This window comes from Eulemur rufifrons, chromosome 15 (assembly GCF_041146395.1).
Source record: "Eulemur rufifrons isolate Redbay chromosome 15, OSU_ERuf_1, whole genome shotgun sequence".
NCBI lineage: Eukaryota > Metazoa > Chordata > Mammalia > Primates > Lemuridae > Eulemur > Eulemur rufifrons.
The window spans coordinates 55,870,368-55,894,730 of record NC_090997.1 but is presented as its reverse complement, the minus strand read 5'-3'; the positions used below and the strand labels follow the sequence as shown (position 1 = coordinate 55,894,730).

Here is a 24,363-nt window from a genome sequence, read left to right as displayed (position 1 = left end):
TAAACATTTGCTCAAAAAGTTGAAAACCTTTCTATAAAATGCCTTCTTCTGTACAAACACACATTCTTTCTTTCTCTCTTTCTCTCCTCGTTACCCTTTTTCTTCCTCTAAATTTCTCTAACCCTTTTTCTCTCTTATTTCCCCCCTCAAACCAGCTCCAGCTCCTTCATTCTGAAATAATGGTTATTATTTTGATTTGATTTATTTTTTTCTCTTGGTTTGTAAAGTAGCAATCTTCGAGTAAGATTATTTAGAAATCTCATAATTGTATTATCAGCCAACCCTGATTTGGCTTCTTAGTCATAACGATATCATGAATGGCTTTGTGAATTATTACTGAAAAGCATATATACTGTATCTAGTGTTTACTCCTTATCTACCTTCTCATTGACTCTATCTGAAGTGAAAATGAGGTTGAAATGGCATGCTTCCCTAAACACTAATATGTGCTCCCATAAACATACAGTATGAGATTGATCATAGGCCGTCCCCAGCTATGGAGACTTCTCTTTTGGGGACCGGAGAGAGACTGCTAGGTGAAGGAAAGGGTGGGAAAAGAGAGGGTTAAAACAGATTTTAGTCAGAAAATGGGTGAGAGAGCAGGTCCTTTTGTTAAGAATCCTCAACAGGGGTTTTTTCTTAGGCTCAGTTGCTCATGGCACAGAAAGCCGATTTCTGAGTCTATGAGGATTGTCAAGGAAGGAAGGAAATTTATTGCAGAAGATGGGAGGTGGGAAGACTACCTCTAATCCACCTCAGGGATTTTTCTGTTTGTGAAATGAATAATGCATGAAGTGAGTAGGCATCATAACATGTTTGGGGTGGAGTGCAGGGCACACAAGTGCAGTGAGTAATCATACTGGCACATACATCACATGATCAAAAAATGGCAGATAAGCCCCTCGCAGGGTGGAGATTTTAGTAGTATAATGAGCTATTGGTAATTGGTCATCCTTTAGGTCTTGTGGGCATGTAGGTGGTGGGGAGTATGTTGCTCAGCAGGTCCTTGGGCAAGATTTCTGGTGAAATTCTATTTATCTTGACTTCTCTGAATAATCAGGTAGTATAAGACCTCATGATTATCTCGTTACTGCAAGGAGGGTTCACCATTTCTGAAAAACAACTCAAAAGGGAGGGGATCAGTGAAACAGAAAATTACAAAGTTCTGGTCAGCTAATCCACTGACCTGGGAACTTGAAACATAAGAGAACTGCAAAAAGGTGTTTTTGTTCATGGAACCGGTTACACTTTCTTAATGTCTCTTTACCTGGTCATTTGTGGCCCCAAACTTATTTTCTTTCTTTTCTCTTAATTTTATAGGTAGTGTGGGTCTTTTGGGCAGTGTAAATGCTAAGAGACTTACATGAGACTCCTAATTCTTCACTAATTACTTACAGGACCTTGAGAAAGTCATTTTATCTTCTTGGGTTTACCAATAAAATGGGATTTGGGGACTAGATTTAAAAGACCTACTCTTTTGAAGTTCATTCCTTTGCTATTTGTATCTTTGTAATAGCCAAGAATTACAATAAACAGGAGAAAAAAGTTAACTCGTGGAATTTTATGCCTTAAAGTGATTCAGAGTATGTATGAGAAATCTGAAAGGACAAGAACAGATTCTTTTTTTGTTGTTCAATAGAGAGCAATGGGAATAACATTAAGGCAATATAAAGATTATGAAGTTTAAGTCACATGTGTCTTATTTCTCTTTCTGGTTCAAAGATTTCCCATAAATATGTTATACTTATTTTTTCTCATCTTTTTGCTTTTGATGCATTTGGGGGTTCCTGTTTGAGGGGAAGATTGATAAACGGTCATAAAATTGGCCTAGATTTAGAACTTGGCATCTATACGTCAAAAAAAAAAAAAAAATATTTCCAATCAACAGGTTGAGGAACATGGACTTACATGTAAGATTCCTGTCCTCAAGATGCTGGCAAGGTACATATAAATACATATATAGGTGATCACACAAGAGATAATATGTGATAAAAGCATATTAGAAGCACAAAGAACATATTTGCTTATATTTTCCTCCCTGCTTGAAATACTATTCTTTATTTGTCTAGAAAGCTCTTATTCACCTTTTAGCTATATAGTTCACGTGTACCTTCTTGTCATTTAAGTTTTGTTTTTAAATGTAAGTTATGTATCATTATAGTACCATTTATGTGCACAACTTACTGTTATTGAAATAAAATATGCAAAAATATACAAAAATTCTAAATGAACAGCTTGACGAATTGTCCTAAAGTGAATATATTGATGTTACCACCACCCAAATCAACATATTAAATATTATTAATACCAGCACCTCAGAATCTCTCTTTATTCCCGTCTCTGCTACCCTCTTCTTCCTTTCCAGATATCCTAGCTCTTAACATCTACATTAGTTTCTCCTGTTTTAAAACTTTTTATAAATGAAGTTCTATACTATGTGCCTGGGTTCTTTCACTTAGCATTAAGATTATGATATTTTTTCACATGTTCTTGCAATTTAGTAGTTTACTCACTTATATAGTATTCCATTATATAAATATGTTACTAGTTATTTATCCATTTTATTGTTAATGAACCTTTGGTTTGTTTCTAATTTTGGAGTATTATAAATTATACAACTATGAAAATTTGTAATACACATCTTTGGGTGCATTTATGTGTACATTTCTATTGAGTATATATTATATACTAGGAATGGAATTGCTGGGTCACAAGGCATGCGTATGTTCAGCTTTAGTAGATGTGACCAAACAGAGTAGTTGTTGTATAACTTTATATTCCAACCATTGCTTTATGAGAGTTCCAGTTGCTCCACATCCTCTGTAAACACATTTCTGTCTTTGTAACTTTTATGATAGTTGTGTAGTGGTATCACTTTCTCTCTCTCTCTCTCTCTCTCTCTCTACCCCCTCCTTTTTTTTTTTGTAAATATAGAAAAATATATTTGTGATTTTCAGTTAATCTTTTGGCTTAAGGTTTGCTCAATATTGCATACTATAGCATAGTTATTATATCATAATAGCATTTATGCACACAGGTTACTGTTCTCAAACTCATATATTGTATTTGTAAATTTATATTAATATATTCTTAGATAATTTGGTAGTTACTTTTGACTCATGGACAATAGTGCTATAATTGTAGATCTTTAGGGGAGAAAAATTTATTTTTAGACTTCTCTTGACTTACATAGAATAAAACATAGTCTTAAATATGTAGTTCAATGAGTTTTGGCAAATGTGCAAGCCACTCCTAATAAGGTCTAGAAACATTTCACCTATTGAGAATGATCCCTATTGCCTCTTTTCTGTCTGTTCCTCCTCCAAACCACTACTTTGATTTGTCATCATTCTGGCTCAGTTCTTTATAAAGCCACTCTAGTGACACTAATCACTTTTTAATATTCATCTCTCTAATAACTATTTGCAGAGTAAAAAATATGAATAAAAATACATTTAAAAACAATGCAATTTTTTCTTGCAAACCCAGAAAACCCAGATCAATAGCTCTGGGGTCTAACACTGGAGGCTGATTATCTGCCTGTAATTGCTAGCTGGCCGATATCGTAACAGTTTTTTCTACCTGTTAAATCTTTTCATTTTCTGTTCTTAAGGAGCATTAGATTATTTAAATCTAGTAATACGTGGGGCAAAAAAAAAAAAAACCAACAAAGTGTAAAATTCACACTCAAATTCATTTCTCTCACAGGTATTATTTGGCAAGGAGCTTTGTGATCTCTTCCATAATTCTTAGCTCAAAATTCAACAAATTTGATTTTGGACAAGTCTATAAATACTTGGATTCAGGTGCAATATTCTTCATTCAGTGAAGCACTACCTCTCTGGAATGTTTGATAAAGGGTTTGCTGTCGTGTCCAATTAGTGGATTATGCAAATAATTATAAAAAGTTTAGATTAAAAATTTTATTGTTCTCTACTCTTCCCCTCCTGGAGGAGAAATATGCTTCAGCTAGAGAAAAGAATAATTCAGTAGTCATTAATCATGGAAAACTAAATATTGTAATTTTGCTATATGCAAATGTAAGGACCGTTTTTAATAATAAGATGGATTGTTCTGGCAAGTCTTACGTTCTTTGGTTTTGCTGTCAAAAGCATTTTAAAATTGAATATACCACCAAATTTTTGGCATACTGGTAGTGTATAAGCGTCTCAACTGTGACATTTTCCCATTTTGCCTGTCCCCAGTGGACAGGCTAAAATTGGGACATTTTTGAATAATGATTTTTATACTGCTGTGAAGGGGTGAATACATGTACTGAGAAAAATTTAAGTTGACAGTTAAAATATTGACAGTTAACCCATGCCCTATACAAGAGCAGATGGAAATGTCTTGCTTGAGTTCCGTTTTATTAAGGAAATGTGATACTTTATTTTCTAGCCATTTTAGTTCAGGGAACTGAATTGACCAAAAATGATATAAATTAAGCCACTTCTTACTGTACAGAAAATAAAGTATAGAAAATAAAATGCTAGAAAGGGTTTTTAAGATTTAGTGGTACAGGTTGAGTATCTCTAATCCAAGCATCTGAAATCCAAAATGCTTCAAAACCTGAAACTTTCTGAGTGCTGACATGATGCTCAAGGAAAATGCTTGTTGGAGCATTTGGATTTCAGATGTTTGGATTAGGGATGGTCAACCTGTGTAGCGTTCTGATTTCTCAAAAATTTGATTTTACAATTTAATTTTTATCACATTATTACCTCCTAACATTAATTATAAGGAACAGTAGTATTCCAAGTTTGTGGTGAGGTAAATAGCCAAGTTTTGTATTTATTATTATAACTTAATAGTTTGCTTTGTAGCTCTCCTAACATTTACTAATAATAAACTAGCTTTATTTTATATTTTAATGTGTCATTAATTTACAGTTTAGGAGAATTGCTGGTTGTTTTTTATAAACATATGGGTGTGTTTTTCAAGGACTTTTAATGGAAAGGGTTGTTAGTAAGTAATCTCTAGGTGTGTTTATGATAATATATCTTAGGTTATTTTAAATCTGTTATTCAAAGTAGGTTTAACGCTAGAGTGGATTGTTGATTTTTCCTTCATGTCCTTTTATATGCTTCTGTCACTTCCTAGTCACTTTTCAAATAAAGATCATTATCAACATATGCTACTTTAATAGATAGTGTTGTTTTTTTATATTGTATGATCCCATTTAAAAAATTTATGTATTTTGTACACTTCACACTACAGTTCACTGACAAACTACCTTCAGTGAGTTTTAAGTTATCGCTTGGTATCACAGCTTAAAGAATTGTCCTCTCAAAATGAATGTTGTCTATAGTGACTTAGATTTCGTTCTGGGATATTTTAAGCACTTTTCATTTGCTTTGTGTAGAGATGACCAGAATTATTTCTTTTTGAATGACACAGTTGAAATTTAAAAAATGTATGTGATTTTTTTCCCTTTTTAATTTGATGGTCTTTTCTTATCTTATAGATGCTTGTGACCACACCAGAAAAATGGGATGTAGTGACTAGAAAGAGTGTTGGGGATGTAGCTCTTTCCCAAATTGTAAAACTCCTTATTCTTGATGAAGTTCATTTGCTGCATGAAGATAGAGGACCAGTATTAGAAAGCATAGTTGCACGTACTTTACGGCAGGTAAGAGAAAGTTATTCATAAGCTTATTTTGGAGGGATGAGCAGGTTTTTAAACCTAAAATGTAGCATTCAAATGAAATGTTTAATATGCATCGTTCATGGGAATACAGATAATTTTAGTGGTAGAGAAAACTTTAGCTATTTCATTTTCACATTAAAAGTCCTCTATCTTTCTTTCTTCTAAATCTTATTTTATTGAAATCTCTTTAAATTAACCTGAATAAATAAAGGAAAACTTTCCTTCTTAACCTGTGTGGCAAAGCTAAATCTAATACTGACATCTTAATTAATATATTTAAAGGAGGACATGTACATACTGTCTCTAGTTTTGGACCTTGGTAGTTATTCATAAATAGTCCAAACTAGAACTGGTAAATTCCTAGTACCAGGATTCTTATGTTATTTTCCATCTAAGCTCATTTTCATTATGTGAAAAGATAACCTGGAATACTCGTGAGTATTTAAATATTTTGGGGGAGATTGTGCATATATAGAGAAAAGATGAACACTTGTTTTTCAACCTAATCAAGAACTCTAATTCCTTGACTCCACATTTGTTATTGTCTTTTATTCATATTCTCCTGCCTTTATTTTCTTTCTGAAATAGTCAAGACTCCATGACAAATAATTCTCTTGTTAATAATCTTAACTTACTTATCCCCTGAGTACCTGGCAAAATTACAACAGTGAATCAATTGACTCGTGTCTGCACCTCTAGCCAGACTGCTGATCGTGAGTGGAGAAAATTACACAGTGATGTAGACTAGCATCAGTATACATTCATAGACTGTGATGTATATTACGTATTCATAGCCTCTGAATTCACCTGGCTCCTTGGGATCACCCTGTAACTTCTAAGCAGCTTTTCTTCTGTTTCCTTAATATGGCCCCTTCTGAGCTTCACCAGTCTCCTCTGTCACTCTTCATCATCCTGTCGTGCCTCATTCTTGTACAATAGTACATTTACTGAATGGAAATAGAGTCCTTCATGCTTGAACTCCCTCAATTTCCATCCCTTCCCTTCCTCTCCCTACCCAGAAAATAAACAACCCCTCCTCCCCACCACAAGCATTGCCTTTTATTATACTCCTTGTGCTTTTCTCAGAAGTCCCTTCTCCCTTTGCCTTGGACCCAGTTCCTTTCACTCTGTAAGTTACCCCCTTTTTTTCTTCTATGTCCTTACCTTCTCTCTCTCAGGAGGCACTATCACTTCAGCTTAAAAGAATTGCAAAGTCCCTTTTATCTTTACCAAAAAACTTCCCTCAAACCTATCCCTCTCCAATAACTTCTGCTTAATAAAGCTATGGATATAGTAGTAAACAAAACAAAGTTCTTGCTTACATTTAGATTTTAAGCTGGCCTAGAGTATGATGCATATACATGGAAGAGTAGAAGTGGAATTGGAGGAGTGTTTGGGACATGTTCACTTTTTACCACATAAATTAAAAATATTTGTATACACACATGTACACAAAACACAAAGTGTTGAAATATTCGAAGCAAATTCACAGAAGTCAGAGATTTTAGCTAATATGCAATTTAATTATATATATATATTTTTATTTTTATTTTTATTTTTTGTTTGTGTTTCAGCTCATTATGGGGGTACAAAAGATCAGGCTATATACATTGACCATGCCTCCCCATCCCCCCGAGTCTGAGCTTCAGTTGTGTCCATTCCCTAGACAGTGCACATCGCACTCATCATGTAGGTGTGCACCCCTCCCCTCCCCCCACCCCGTCCCCCCCAGTCAGAACTTCAAGCGTGTCCATTCCCCAGGCAGTGTGCATCGCACTCAACAAGTAGGTATACACCCATCCTTTCCACCCAGCCCCGACCTCTGTCCGATACCCAATTGGTGTTATTCCCAAATGTGCACTCAGGGAAACCAGTTTGCTGGTGAGTACATGTGGTGCTTATTTTTCCATTCTTGGGATACTTCACGTAATAGAATGGGTTCCAGCTCTCTCCAGGAGAACCAAAGAGATGCCATATCGCCATTATTTCTAATAGCTGAGTAATATTCCATGGTATACATATACCACATTTTGCTAATCCATTCATAAATTGATGGGCATTTGAGTTGTTTCCACATCTTTGCGATTGTGAATTGTGCTGCTATAAACATTCGGGTGCAGGTGTCTTTTTTATAGAATGACTTTTGTTCTTCTGGGTAGATGCCCAATAATGGGATTGCTGGATGGAATGGTAGGTCTACTTGAATCTGTTTAAGGTATCTCCACATTGCTTTCCACAAGGGCTGCACTAGTTTACAGTCCCACCAGCAGTGTATGAGTGTACCTATCTCTCCACACCCACGCCAATGTTTGTTGTTATGGGACTTTTTGATAAAGGCCATTCTCACTGGAGTTAAATGATATCTCATTGTGATTTTGATTTGCATTTCCCTGATGATTAGAGATGAAATAATAATTTCAAGAGTACATGGTAAAGCATGGAGAAGTCTGAAACTGCTGAATCTGCTTTCCATGTCCTTTCTTGCTACAGTTGGTGTGCCCTGGCCCAGATTATGTATGATATATCAAAAAGAGCATGTAGGGCATCATTTACACAAAAGAGAGCTACTTTGATCATAAAATGCTTTGATTTTATACCCTGATACTTAGTGACGTTTTTCAGGGAGCCATACTGCATGAATCCACACATTCCATGTTACTTTCAGTGAACCACCTAGAGAGAGCATGTCCATCCAGTTAAAATTAATCTACAAATAAGACTTTCTGGAACTATAGAACATTAGAGGCCACGTAAATATCATTAATGTATTTGTTAGGATTCTTCACTGAAAAAGCAATCAGTCCTATAGGTATAGCACCATAGATTGCAATCTTGCTGCAAATCTTTTTTTTATGTATGTACATAGACACATATACAGAACATTGTGTATCATGTATAATATTTTTAAGCAGTTATAAGTTTAAAAACATTTTATAAATTATTTATAAATGTATATTTTTGTATATGCAGTAGGAATAAATAATATAATTTTCTGTATATAATCTATAAATATTAATATAAACTATAAAATTGTATATTATAGATTTATTATATATGTAATATAATTATATGTCTATAATATATCTTAATATATGTTATAGAAATATATAGTATATAATATAGATAATATATTAATTCCTTTTTCCCACTGCCATCTCCATAATGTGAACAAATTCTAATTGAATAGTTTTGCACTACAATGCTCATAAACCTTTGTTGACTTGCTGTTTGATGTCTTAAGAAAAATATTCAAATCCCTTAGCTGAATATTAAAGATTATTAAAGCCCTCATCTGTCTAATTTTAACTTCTACGTATCTGTCAGTCACACAAAACTATTTGATTTTGCTCTACTTCCTTTCCAATACCATTGACCTTCATTCAAAGACTAAATTAATTGTACTTGAAGCAGAATGTGTTGTTGGTTGTGAGATAAGAATTATGAATGCCGTTATATAATGCCTTTTTTCTTTTTAACTCCACACATCCACTTATTGAAAATCTAGTCTTTTGAATCCATGAAATACCACTTCTTCTATGAATTGTTTTCTAGTTCTTCAAAATGCATTACACCTTTTCTGTGTTTCCTTTGCACTCCCCCCTACTTTTGCACATTTTTAGCACATATCATAGCCTCTCTTATAATTTCACAACTTGCTAGTTAATTCTTTCTTCATCTGTATCCCTCACTAGGTTTTAATCTCCTTGACAGAAGTGTCTATGTGATTCTTCTCGTATTTCCAAAGCATAGTGCAGTGCTCATAACTATTTTTATTGAAAAGCAAAGTTCCTGTTTTTGTTTGTTCCTTGTGATTACCAGATGTTCCCAGCAGATGGCACATCACATCACACTTCAATTTCACATCACATCATACTGCAACATGTGTAACTAAATATAGAATCATCACAGGAAACTCTTCCAAGACACTGTAGATTTTGTTGAGAAACTGAAATTGCATGGTGGGATTAGAGATGAAATTCATAACACACTTGGCATGACTAAGAGAAATTTAGAAAAGGTAAAAGTATAAGAAATCCCAAATCTGTTGTATTTAACAGCGGGGAACTAATATTAGTTGTCTTCTTAACTAACTTTTCTTTCAGTTAGGGAGAATTTTTCTGAACGTGGATTTTATGTGAGGGAAAACATCATAAAAATTTACTGCCTAGTCTTTGGGCTACTGATAGAGAGGAAGCTGTAAATTTTAATTTTTTATAGTTTTCAGCAATTATTATTTTTTAGGTGAATATGTACAATGTATAGAGCTTCAAGATTTAGCTTAGGACATACAATTCCAAATTATTACTATTTCAAATAAAGAGTTTCACATATAGGCTTAACTGTTTTGTGAATGATAGGATTATATTATCAGATTTTAAAAAGTAGCTGCTTTAAAATGAATTTTTACCAAAAAAAATGTCCCTGGTGTTTACCAGGGTATCATGTATTTACTGTCAAAAGACCTTAAAAATATGTTCAGTAACTTTTATGTTTTAAGTGATGATTTTAAAACCAAATCTGGGCTAGGCATGGTGGCTCATGCCTGTAATTGCTATACTTTGAAAGGCTGAGGTGGAAAGATCATTTGAGACCAGGAGATCCAGACCAGCTTGGGCAACACAGCAAGACCTCATCTCTACAAAAAGTAAAAAAATTAGCTGGATTTGGTGGCATATGCTTGTAGTCCCAACTACTCAGGACACTGAGGCAGGAGGATCCCCTTAGCCCAGGATTTCAAGGTTACAGTTAGCTATGATCACACCACTGTATTCCAGCCTAAGCAACAGAGTGAGAGCCCTTCTCATTAAAAAATATATATATATATATATATATATATATATATATCTCACTTTCATTTCCTTTCAAATCATTACCAGTACTACATAGAACTATAGTATAATTAGAATCTTTCTAATTATTATATGTTGTGAAGGAGATTTCCTAAATAATAGATATGCCCATCATTTCTCTTTAGGGTTCCTTGCTTTTAAGTGGGGTTTGGTTTGGGTTTTTACTGATATCTATAAGATTTCGTTAGTGAAAACAAATTCATGGTGAAAATGTGGTATGTGTATTTGTATTTTAATTTTCACCCATCTCTATTATTTTTTGATCCTCCTTCTTTATGCTTCTACAAATAGTCCCTGCATGTATCGTTCTGTCTTATTCAGAACTACATCCCCAGTGCCTACAGGTTAGGTCCTAACCCCTTGTTGATGGATGGATGATTCTGGAAGTATTAATATTATTCACATTGGACTATTTTGCTTATACCCATTGAGTCTACAGGACTGAACAAAATTATCAACAACTTCCTCAGAGAACAGCTATGAAGTTGTTAGCAGCATCATGGGATCATAATGATACATTGTAATTACCAAATGAATAGAGGTTTTTGACCATCCTTTGGTTGTCTTTTTCTAGATATATTACATTGAAATCAGAGAATGTGGCCTAAACAAGTTTTAGTTTTGGGAAATTACTGAGATTTTTGTGACTTAAAAATACATTTAATTGTTACACAGTTCTTATAGCTATTTAATGTAAATGCTCACATATATTTTTAATTATAGTGTGTACAGAATTCTATTATGTATCTATAGAATCAAGCTTGTGAATTATGGCCTGTAAAGTCTTACATGATGGTGCCTCACTTGACCTCTAGACTCATCTCCGTTTGCAGTTTTTAGAAGATCCTAATAATAGAACACATGACAATGTATTTGGTTAAATTAATTTACATAAGCCATACTTAATTAACATAATTCATATAGGTTGAATCCACACAGAGTATGATAAGGATCCTTGGACTGTCTGCAACCTTACCCAACTATCTTGATGTTGCTACATTTTTACATGTTAATCCGTATATTGGACTTTTCTACTTTGATGGCCGTTTTCGACCAGTACCTCTTGGACAGACATTTTTGGGAATTAAAAGTGCAAATAAGGTAAATACTAATTTTAATAAATATACTTACATTTTCAAAAATATTTTTGCTGACATAAATACTTGTTTGGGATTAGAGACTCCAAAGCCCATTTCAGACATTACAAATGTGTCATCCTGGACAAAATGAAGCATACATTTCTTCAACTATTTGTAGTAGAGTAAGCCCTCCTGCAGAAAGTTGTTTGTATTAGTTTGCATTGCTATTTTCAATGTGTATTTTGTATTCTTAGCTGTTATAAGTTTCAAAAAGCTATTTTGATACGATTAAAGGAAGGTAATTGTAAAATAATACAAGCTTTAATTAAACCAGTAATATATATTTTGATATAATATTTAAAATAAATAATAATACCTCATATGCAATTGAAAAATAATTGCATAGCAACCATCAAGGGAGATGCTCTATTTAACTTATACTGTTTTATAATCACCTTATTTATTATGCCATTTCTAAAATTCTATAAGTGCTTTAAAAAGTTTATCTAATTGCTTAAATAGCACTACCATGTACCATTTATATTATATTATATTTATATTATATATATTATTAGAGTGCCTATTATAGACTTATTTTAGAATATAAAGGAAACCTTTGCTTAAAATTTAAACATGTATCATTCTGTTCATTTTTCTATAAAAGCAATAGCTTTAGGAGAATATTCACAGGCATTTTGACCTATTTACTAAAAGAGAACAAGATAGAATTCAATCTTGGTCTTCAATATATTACATTACTTCTTGTCTAAAAACAATTTCATTAGTAAAATAGGGCCATTTTATTATTTATTATTATAAATAAAATATTCAGCTAACAATATCAGAAGTAACTGTTACTACAACAGTTAATATGCTTTAACTGCATTGCATAAAAGTAAGATATCTTTAGAATTATAGGGAGTCATTTCAGATTTATACACAAAAGGATAATTCATGACATGGTAATAGTTATGAATATTTTAACGTTCATTAATTGTTTCAAGTGCTTTTCAGTAATACTTGCTGCTTGTTTTTTTCATTTATGGCTTAATATATATTTGATTATTTAGTTTATTTTAGTGTAACATTAGGATAAATGTAGAACTATTTCTTTATAGCTTTAGAATGCTTTCAGCTTTATAATTTAAATGATAGCAGATAGTTATCACGGAGAGATATAAAGAGAAGAAAATAGTTTCAGATGCTTGTCAGCCATCTTAAACTTTATTTTCTCTCAGTTGTGTCATACAAATTGGTGATTTCACTTAAAGCTAATTAAATTCAAATTATTTTCACCATAATATGCTACCATTATAATCATGAAAAAAATGTTAGATGATGAACTGTCATAATTATTTTGAAGGTTTAGAAATTTGTCAAAATTTAGAAAAAATTTATATATTTTATATAGTATAGATAGTAGCACATTACTATATATTACTATATACTTATTATAGATGTTTGTTTTATTAAAATTTATTAGTTTACACTCAGTTGAAATATACAGTTGGTAACCATTAAACATTTCCCCAGTGTGTTAATATGTTTTATAACCACTTGTTATTTCATGTAAAAAGATATGCTTGCAGGTTTTTCAGAGTTTTATTCAGAAACTCATGATATGATGCAGTCATTGTGAAAGAATATGGAAAAAGGTGTGAGTGATACATCTAACTTGAAATAGTGGATTTGGCCAGAAAATCTAAAGTACACTGAACAAGTTATTGAGATTTTTTTTCTTTTGAGGTGGGGATTATTTTTAAATCATCAGTAGGGTGTAAATCATCCTATGATCATTTCATCCTACTTAGCCATTATAAATCATAACAGTTCCAAAATTTTAATCTGTAAACTTTACCTTATTGGAAGAAAAAATCCAAATCATAGTCATTGCAGATATACACAATGCTTTTCATCCTCTCCAAACTCTTATCAATTAATGTTAAGTAGTAGAGAGAGATAGGCTGGGTCACATGTCTTCTCCTTTGGGTTAGCCACCTTACCTTTTTGGTTAGAAGCTGTCATTTATAGGGAAAATGAGACCATTTCTTAATTCATAAATTTCATATTTTATTTCCAACTAATCTGAACAATGTTTCTGTAGAAGAATAACAACCTTTTCTATATGTATTAGAGAAATAATGTTTCCTTAGGTTTCAGATCTATGTGCCATTTGAGATTCAACTTGTAGTATGCTCCTAACTTTGAGAATGATAGCAGGAAAGGATTATGCTTTGTAGAATGAAATAGGGAGAAAAAAAAAAGCCTAAAGAATGGGATTTTCTGGGGAAAAGAGAACTTTAAAAATTATTCTAAAATATCTGTCACTAGTATATTATCCTTAAAGATATTACCTTTTGGCCAGGTGCGGTGGCTAACGCCTGTAATCCTAGCACTCTGGGAGGCCGAGGTGGGTGGATTGTTTGAGCTGAGGAGTTCAAGACCAGCCTGAGCAAGAACGAGACCCCGTCTCTACTAAAAAAATAGGAAGAAATTATATGGACAGCTAAAAATATATATAGAAAAAATTAGCCAGGCATGGAGGCGCATGCCTGTAGTCCCAGCTACTCGGGAGGCTGAGGCAGGAGGATTGCTTGAGTCCAGGAGTTTGAGGTTGCTGTGAGCTAGGCTGACGCCATGGCACTCACTCTAGCCCAAGCAACAGAGTGAGACTCTGTCTCAAAAAAAAGAAAAAAAAAAAAGATATTGCCTTTTAAAAACATGGCACACTTAGAAAGTTAGTACTCTGAAACTATTGTCTGAGGTATTTTGTTTGTATTTTTTAATTGTATATGTTTCTTAGGGGTTATATGTTTGATATTCATATTTCATTTATAGCTTCTGTATTTTAGTTAAAGTTTAAAAAAAGATGGATTGTATTTGGAAAAATTTTATGGGTAGCTAGAAAGTTTGTAATTGCTTCATTTGATATTTTTCATGTTTTTAAAACTTCAAGATGCAGCAATTGAATAACATGGATGAAGTATGTTATGAGAGTGTTTTGAAGCAAGTAAAGGCTGGACACCAGGTATGCTTAATTTATTTTATTCTGTTAGTAGAGTGCTTAATGATAAAAGTTATTAATTTCTGGGCTCTTCATGAGAAATTTTTCTTGAATTCTGAAATATGTCTGAGAGGTTTTATTTCTTAATAATTGTTTTACCCAATTGCTAAGTCATAAAAATATTCATTGATAATATTATCATCCCAGTATTGAAGTCGTGCTATTTTATTTGCCATTTTTATTAAATATTTAATGAAAAAAAGATTTTGTCCTTTACATTTCTGTTTCTTTCAATCTTTAAAAAAGTACCAACCTTCTCTCATACCTCCAACATTTTAATTTGTATTTTTCTATATAATGTAAAAATTTTAAATGTTATATTATTCTTACTGTTTTCATAAAGTATTATTAATTGAAATATAATATTTAATAAAGCTTTATTTTGTTTTATGGTATTTAGGAAGTAAGTAGAAAAAGTAAGTTTATTTTTAAACTCTCCATAGTTCAAAGTGGAGATTGTTAAAAGAAATAATGGAGTGATAATTGCTTATATAAAATTATTCATTGCCCAATTGTTTATGGTTCTTTGGATAACTTTATTATGGGATTTTTTTTTTTTTTTACAATGTTAGGCTTTAATGACGTGAAGTATTTTTCTGGCCCTTTGGTTTTCAAATTTTTTAAAAAGGAAGTAGAATCCTTCTTTCCCAGACTGAATATTATTTGCAGCCCCAGTATATACAACAAAAGATAAATTGGACTTGAATGCATGGGACACTGCCTACTTAGCATCCTTGAGGCATTTTGTCTCTTTTGATGAAATAATTTTAAAATCAGATTTCTAACTAATTTCAAGAGTTCAAGAGAATGTACTTGATTTTAAGAATAACTTGTAAAAAAAGAAATCATGAGTATTTAAATTATAGAATAATAGTGGTTAACTTTTCCTAGTTATTAATAAATGCCTGAAACTGATAAAATTATATCACATTTATTATCTCATTGAATTCTCTCAGCAGCCTATGAGGCAGGTACTTTTTCTTCACTTGACAGATGAAGAAAATGAGGTTCAGTGCAAAATAAAGTAGTATGTTCAGGTCATTCTACTAGTGCACTTTCAAATTCAATCCATAGAATCTCTGCTTAATGATAATACCGTATCACTTTATTTGCATGTACTTTCCATTAGTTTTCTCCTTTGATCCTCATTAAAGTGTTTCCTGAGTTGCATTATTTTTGTGCTTTTGTGAGGGGTGTAAAGTCTGTCTAGATTCACTTTTTCTTTTGGATGTCCATTTGTTGAAAGACTATCTTTACTCCTTACTCCTTTGTCAAATATCACTTGACTGTACTTGTGTGGGTCTATTTCTGGGAGTTCTGTTCTGTTCCATTGATCTGTTTGTTTATTCTTTCATCAATACCACCTTGCCTTGATTACTGCAGCTTTATGATAAGTCTTGAAGTCAGTGTCTGTCCTCTGATTTCATTCTTCTCTTTCAATATTGTATTGGCTGTTCTATGTCTTCATTTAATTTTGAAATGTGATTTAATAACATTTTAAATCAGAATTTTTAATTGTGATGGCATTTCTTCTATTACAAGAGAACCTTTTCTGGTCTATAAATTTCAGTATAAATGAATATGTACTGTTAAAGTTTTTTTTCTCTTTTTAAATAATGAAAATTAAAATGTAAATACTTTACTATGAAACATGTAGTAGATATTTTATCTTCTGACTCTAGTCAGGGAAACAGCTAACACTTCTTATAGTATCTTTTGTAATTGAACAGCCTTGCAACTACTATGAAAAATTTAAGAAGCCACTAATAGGAATGTGTGTTGCCCCTAGAAATTAAAGTTATTATTCATCTTTTTCTTTGTCTTTTTTTTTTAAGACAATACTCTCACTGTATTGCCCAGACTGCCCTTGAATTCCTGGGCTCAAGCAATCCCTTTGCCTCAGCCTGCCAAGTAGCAGTCATTTATTCTTCTATCACACTTAGCACTTAATGACTGATAAGTGAGTACTTGCTACATTACTAGGGATAATAGTTAAAAAACAAAAGCATTTCTTGCAGTTTTTTAGTGAGATTGATAAATACACATACCCATGTATAAACATATACATAAACATATGCAGTTACAAATTCTAACTAATATAAGTAAATAGCTTAATAATGTTATTACTGGCAGTACTACAGCTATTTTGAAGCATTAGAAACTGTGGGTCATTCATCTTTTTAGGGTTATAGCCTTTGTCATGCTTTTTATAATTATTCTTTAAATATATTTGTTATACTGCTCTAGCTTTATTTTATATGATCTTACATTGTAAAATACTTCTTTTAAAAAATAAAATGTATTCTCTCTAAATGTTGGGAAAAGTAACAGTTGTATTTTCTATTGTAGTTGGCTAAAAATCCAAATAAATGGTGTAATTTAAGGAATTCTAGGAAAACTGCCCCATCTTTCTCTTCTGGCATAGTTCCCTCACTGTAATAGGAGCTAAGATGTTCCCTTAGAAATCATGATTTATAAAGTACATTTGCTGGCTGTGGGTGTTTAGTGAGTAGAGATGAGATCTTATTGCCAGCTCTTTTATTTTTAGTGTAAATCCATTGATTGCATTACTTTTCAAAGTCAAAGCTTATCGAGGGCAGGCTCTTATTATAGTAAACTCTGGTAGTACAAGATTCTTGGAGGACTAGGTTCAAAGCACTTTTGCGTATTTAAAAAGGACAGACTTGGGGAGATATCCCAAAGAAGGCTTCCAAGTGACCAGGGGCATGAGGAACCTAGGAATGGAGAATACATACACCTGTAGCAGAAGTTGGAGACAAGCATTGCCTGTCTGCCTTTTGAGTGTGCATAATGTCATCCATGATTGCGAACTCTTTAAGAATGCATGACCTCTAAGCTGTCTTCACCTCCTGCCCTCTTGTCTATTGAAAAATGCACTATGGGTGATTGTGTAAAGTATGGTTATGGTTTGAAAGCCTGCTGATAAACTTTTGGATCTGAGATCGTGTCCAGATCTGTGCTTAAGTCCTCCTCTCCAAATGAGAATTAGAGAAAGAAAACTATGACCTTTTGTTAGGTTGTGTACCCTAAAAAGTGAGGCTTAAGCTGCAGGTCTCACAGTTTTTGTTTTTGCATGATTACTGATGATGTTTATTTTCCATAATAGTAGGACTGACTTAAGTGTTATAGAAATACCTACATACTTCCCTGTACTTTCTTTGGTGATAAAAATAAATGGCAATATTAAAAATTTTCTTCATAGTTTCTATTATTTTACCATTTTAATATTTTTATTATAATTTGTATACATTTCCCACTAGTCTTTTGTTCATTTGCACATGTGGCTTTTAATTTTACTCATTCAAACTTAATTTTAAATATTACTTATAATCCATTACCAAATTATAATTATACTGTATATACAGTTTTATATTCATTCTTTTCCTTAATGAATAACAAACATTTTTTAATGTTTCTACTTAGTCTTCACAATTTTAACATCTGTAAGAGAGAAAAAGGCAGCTTTATTCAGGTTTTAATTTTCAGATACCATGTAAGTCTCTTTGATTTTTAATCTTCCCAATTCTCTAACATAAGCATGATTATTTCCTTTTGTTAAAGGAGGAAATGAACCAAAGACATGTTAAGCAGCTTCCCAAGGTCATATAGCTAGGTAAGGGTGGCACCAGGATTTAAATACAGGTCTTTGTGTTGATAAAACCCATAATATCTCCAGAAGTTTACACTGTCCCTGTGACATTAAGGTGACATTGGCTGTTTCTCTATTATTGGTTATTCCTCCATTATTAAGTGCTTTAAATGTTTATAATTTTCTATTATTAAAGATTGTACTGCTACAGTGATTTTTTTTCTATTTAAAGATTTACTTGGGATAAATTCCCTAAATGGATTTATAGCAAAAATGGCCACATTTTGTTGTCTTCTACATGATCCTATAATGTGTTCCCAATGAGTTATAACGTTTTGGTGTCACAGACCTGTATAGCATTTTATAAACATATGCCATTTCTTCTGAATAGGATTATCAATGTAGTGTGATGTAAGGTTATAATGTATGATTGCCATTTTTAATTTTTTTTTCATTCTTAAGGCATTTAAGATAGAGGTGTCATACCAGTAAAATTTTAATTGGCAATTGTTACCTCTAACTCATGATTACAATAATATATATATTGCATACGATATTGTTCATGCTTTGGTTTGGGTGTGCACTTATTTTCAATTAGAAATTTTTTGTTTCATACTGTGACACTGTGGTCTTTTCGCTTCTGTAGTGCATTTATAAAATGTGATTTAAGTATGATTATTGTATATTCTAGCTAATCGATATGGATTATGCCTATCAGCCTTGCACCAGTGACATTTTAGACAGGATAATTGTTTGTTTGGGGTGGGGGCTGTACTGTGCACTGAGAGTTTAGCAGCATTCCTGGTCTCTACTCAGTGAATACCAACTAAAACTATCTGGACATTAGCAAGTGTTCCCTGGGGAGCAGTGTTCCCTGGGTTGTAAAGCATTGTTTGAGGCATCCCTCAGATATCTTACCTAGTGAACATATTTTTATCTAAATGTATGTAAAATTTGCCAGTGATGAATATTGGGCTATCATGTGAGAGAACCAAGTTATAAATTTATCTCAACTGGCCAGTATTCAAATTGAATACAATACAATTTCTCATGGTTAAATATAAAATCCCATATTTAATCTCAAATATTTGAGATTAAACTTATAAATTCCATTGGTATAAGTTAAAGGAGATCTATCTTGGATAAAATCTGATAATTGTAGTTAATCTTAAATTCAATGTAATTCAAATAAGTATTATATACTCTTTAAAAATAATGAAACTGTCATTATCAGAGAGAAAAAAGTTCAAATCAAGAAAGATGAGAAATCCACTGTATTTTGGCTAATCATCAGATACTATGGCCATTCTGTATCACATTTTAAGAAGAACAGAGGTTTAAGAGAAACTTATTAAGATTACAAGACACTTAGAAACTGTATAATTTGAGTAATGGCCCAGAGAAACCAGAATATTAAGACTGGAGAAGAGAAAACCCACGCAGGGTTTGAGGAAGGGTGATGGTATGGGAAAGGCTCTCATATGGAAGAGGGTATGTTCTATTGTACACAAAAGAATTGGAACCAACAAGTAAAACTTATAGAGAGCTAGATACAAGGAATCATAATTATCCTACAATGAAATAGACTGCATTGCAAAGGAGTTACTCTTCCATTAGCCATAGCTGGACAATGCTTTGGGACATTGTAAAAGTATCATCTATATCGGGAGAAATAATAACACGAACCTATAATGTATTGTTAATTTTCAATGTCCAGGTTTATGATAATTCTATGCTCTTAGTAGTAACTGCCTAGTACACTTTCATTTTATCCTATTAAGGAAGTAAACTTTAATTTTTATCTCTTACTAAAATATTGAACTTGAAAAAATAAATAAATAAATGCAATTAACATAAAAGAGACTGAATAAAGAAAGAATTTAAACAAATTTAACCCCTAGGCAGGCCAAAAATGAAAAATGAAAGTAAAAAATAATCACTGTTAATTCCACTGCCCAGAAGTAACTTCTCTTGGTGTATGTCCTTCCATTATTTTAATGCATTTTAATTCTCTGATTTCTTTTTTACTGTTAATTCTATAATTTCTCTAATTTATTACATTTTCCTCATTCAAAAATATGACAGAACCGTAAGGAGACACAATAGCATTAAAATGTAAAAAAATGCACTGAATAAAAATGTTATTTAAATTTTTAATCAACATGTTCTATGCAATGTTGTCCTTTTACATTTTGTGTTCCAGTAGGACAGATCCTACCAAAAAGATTGGGTTATAAGAAAACACTGTTGGTTTAGTTCTTAGTATAGTGTCATGTGTATGGAAACTCTGGTATATATGATTTGATTGTGATAAAATGCCTTGTCTTCAAAGATTTAACATAGTAAGATGAGGATAATGGGAAGTATTAAATGCATCAAAGCTATGGCCCACTAGTTGAAATTTGCCCTTAGTGTTGCTAGTAGTACAAATTGCCAGGCTAGTGCCTTCAGATTTTAAGCACTGAGCTGTTAAAGCAATGGATCTTTTACATTAGTGCGATCATCTCAAGAACTCTTTTACAACATAATTCCAGAACAAAGTTGTATCATTTTTATTTCTTTAAATTGCCTATACTATATGTTTAACTTTGTAAAAGTTGCTCAAAACATAAATCTTTATCTGTATCGGTCTTTTCAAAAGGCTTGCTCTAAATGTTCTATATGAAAGTTGATCTGCCAAGTACTCCTTGGCCTGTAAGATTAGTTAGCTTGCTAAGTGGCAGCTTCTGTGGAATGCCTCTGTATTCGGTCCAGCACTGAAAATTGCAAAATTGGAAAGCAAGATTGTTGTACATTTTGATTCTGGTCAGTATACCTATTTCAACAAGACTGGCAATCCTTGATTTATTGCATTACACAAGAACTGCTACTTCATAGTAGTCATTGATTATTGAGACTCCTGTAGAGGTTTGTTTTCAGGTACTTAGAACCCCTCACAGGATTATTTTTCCCTTTTTTATCTCCTTGAAGAGATAACCTTCAACTAAGCTGTAGTGTTATGTCCTCTGATTTTATTAGAAGGTCAACGAAGAACTTCCCAGTAGAATCATTTCTGAGTTGTGTTTTATTTCACTCATAATTGAGGTTGAAGATAATGTTGTCTCAGTTACTGGCTGTCTTTATATAAAGTTCCAAATGATAATTTTAAATAAATGAATTTGTATGCATCCGTCTGTCAAAAAGTGAAAGATACGTAATTCAACAACCTTTCACGTTGTCTAAAAAACTGATAGCCAAATTAACTCTTCAGTTATATTATTCTGACCATTTCTGATGACTAAGAAGTCTAGCTATATATGCTTTATTCTAAGAGACTCTTTTCTGTTTATTTTGTTGTACATATAAGTATAGTAAATTATTGGCGTATACTATATGTGTGTGTGTGTATGTGTATGGAGAGAGGGAAAAGTCTGCTTCTGGAATTCAGTTATGTTTATAACTTACTGCACAGTAATACATTGATATTAAGCAAATACATATTCAATAAATGTACTTTTCTTTGTTATTAAATAAACATCAAGTTATTTTTTGTGGGGCTATGTACTTAAACTTTAGCTCTATTTTGTTGCCTTTTAAATATATCTTAGCAGTTACAGTAATATAGTGTACAGTGGTAAGAAATATGTTCTAGTCTAAGAAAACACCACCTTTTACTTACCTCACCCACCCCATCAATGAATATTCTTGGATTTGTTTATTTTCCTGCCTTCAGGTTGTTTAGTATCTTGAATTTTCTCCCGAGTTTGGTTTCCCTAAGTACTTTGGTTTTATCAGAGCATCTACTTTTTCAGACCATTATTAAGAAGAGTGAAATATGTGTCCATTCAAAAAAGGAACTATGACTCTCAGGCAACTAAACTCTTTTTAGGCTAAAAATTAACCATTTTCTCTTAAATATACAAATGAATTTATTTTGTTTCTCCTCATTTGGATTAAAGCAAATTTCATGTTCAAAAGCCATGCTGATATTCTCTGATCATACTATTCTATGGGTTTTAGTATACCAATCATCTAAACTTATGTGCTCCTGTACTTAATAGATTTTATGTGCAACTTTGCCTTTAAAGTATTAAAAACAGTAGGAGGCAGTTGTGTTCCACTCAGGCATGTGTGATGACAGATGGAGAAAATCTTTTCATGTTGACTTTTCAACAGTCCTACTCTGCAAGACTTCAAGCTCTTCTTGGCTACTGGGAAATTAAAAGTTGGCGATTCAGCCTTTAATTTTGATCCATCTGCTCAAACTAATGAGACGTCTCATTTGTAAGCTTCTCTTTGTGTTACCAAATGCAAGTACAGCTTTATCATTCCTGTTAATAATTCCCCTCCTCCTGTGTAACTTGCAGAATGGGAAAATAATTGATGCCTTAACTCTGTTGAGATTTTTCTTGTTATACAAACTTTGTTATAGTGATAGAAAAAGAAATTAGAAACTTCCTCAGAGATTACGGCATGTTTTTAAGTTAACTTGTTCTTTCTTCATGTTGTCAAAAAAGTTAAATTCTTATTTAGTAGCTTCTTACTTAAAATCTACCTCCAGTTTCAAGGAATAAAAGGCTTTGTGGCATTGAATAGGAAAAAAAAAGTCTTCTTCAATCTTTGATTAAAAGCTAAATATCAACCTTTATTTAGATGTGTGTCTTGTTTTCTTTTTCCTTGTTATTTGTAAGTTATTAGTAGACATTTCTGTTTCTAATAAGAAACCTTCTTTAAAAATTGACTAATACTTATAGATTAATTTATTACTATCTGAAGGGAATTATTTTTGTTTCTTAGTATTCGTAGTTTATATGAAAGTGATTATGTACAATCAAAGCAAATTCCACCATGGTAACTTTAATAATGAAACTTTCCATTGGCCCTTTGACTACAAAAATATTTATTCTCCAGATATCTGTATCTCTGATTCTTGGTACCAATGTTTTTTGTCATATCAAATTTGTCTAGCATGACTTTTATTTGTGAATTGAGTGCTGCTTTCTTTACCCTCCACCACCCCAATTGAGACAAAATCCCAAAGGAATATAAAGCAAGATTCTTTGGTGGGGGCTGGGTGGAAGGGGAGGAAATGTGAACATGGATTTTTTTAAAGTCTTAAAAGCATTGGCCACAGAGCCTTGTGGCATTTTAAGGGGAAAGGGCTCTTCTATTACTCTACTATAAACACTTTTTATCACATTCTTGTATCAATTGAATAAGACTATATTTTCATAAGCTTCCTTGATGAGTGCGATGCGCACTGCCTGGGGAACGGACACACTTGAAGCTCAGACTCAGGGGGATGGGGGGGAGGGGAGGGGTGCACACCTACATGATGAGTGCGATGTGCACTGTCTAGGGAATGGGCACACTTGAAGCTCAGACTTGGAGGGATGGGGAGGCATGGGCAATATATATAACCTGAACTTTTGTACCCCCATAATGAGCTGAAATAAAAAAAAGAAAAAAAGGGAGGCATTTTAATTATGAGCATAATAATTATAATAAAAATATTTCTCCTTCATCTTTACCACTAAACATGGTATAGTAAAGAAATATTTCAGGTGTTTTTTAACTACAAGAAACTCTAAGGGAAGTTTATTTCCTCTCCCCAAAAAAAGGTCTATTGAGTCTTCTATCAAATTGAAATTTCTTTATCCTCCATATTTCACAGGCAAAGAATAGCTTTTGGTACTGTTGAGTTTTCTGTTTTACCTTTTAATTAGTGTTACAAGTATTTGCTTAGAATTTTTGGTCTTCCCTATTGTATATAAGATAAAAATTTCTTTAATATATTTGTGTATAATAAACACATTTTATAAAAATAATAGTTCATACTTTGTGTCCTTTGCTTTCATTAACAGTGATCTTTTTATAGGGTGAGGAGGATAAGGCATTGAGATTATTCATTTATCAATTTATCTATTCCTTTATTAATTTAACAGTCATTTATTATAGATATCCTATGGGTGAGGTGCTTGGAATAAGTTGGAAGTGCATTAACTTTCCATTTAGATTAAATTCCAGGTGGTTGGAAGATGACATCAACATTTGGTTAAAGTGAAGGCCAATAGAAAACATCATCATCATAGAAGAACTTTGATGAAAATTTATCAGAGAGACTTTTAGATTTT

At 32.5% G+C, this 24,363-nt stretch overlaps 1 protein-coding gene across 2 annotated transcripts in view; it reads left to right on the top strand.

The window, feature by feature from the left end:
• The window catches only part of ASCC3 (activating signal cointegrator 1 complex subunit 3), a 315,263-nt gene that overhangs the window by 105,512 nt on the left and 185,388 nt on the right, over positions 1-24,363 (top strand). For both annotated transcript variants that reach the window (XM_069488077.1, XM_069488076.1), the window contains 3 exons: positions 5,465-5,629; positions 11,422-11,598; positions 14,533-14,604. In XM_069488077.1, the coding sequence (XP_069344178.1) occupies positions 5,465-5,629; positions 11,422-11,598; positions 14,533-14,604 (414 nt within the window). The remainder of the gene's footprint in view (positions 1-5,464; positions 5,630-11,421; positions 11,599-14,532; positions 14,605-24,363) is intronic.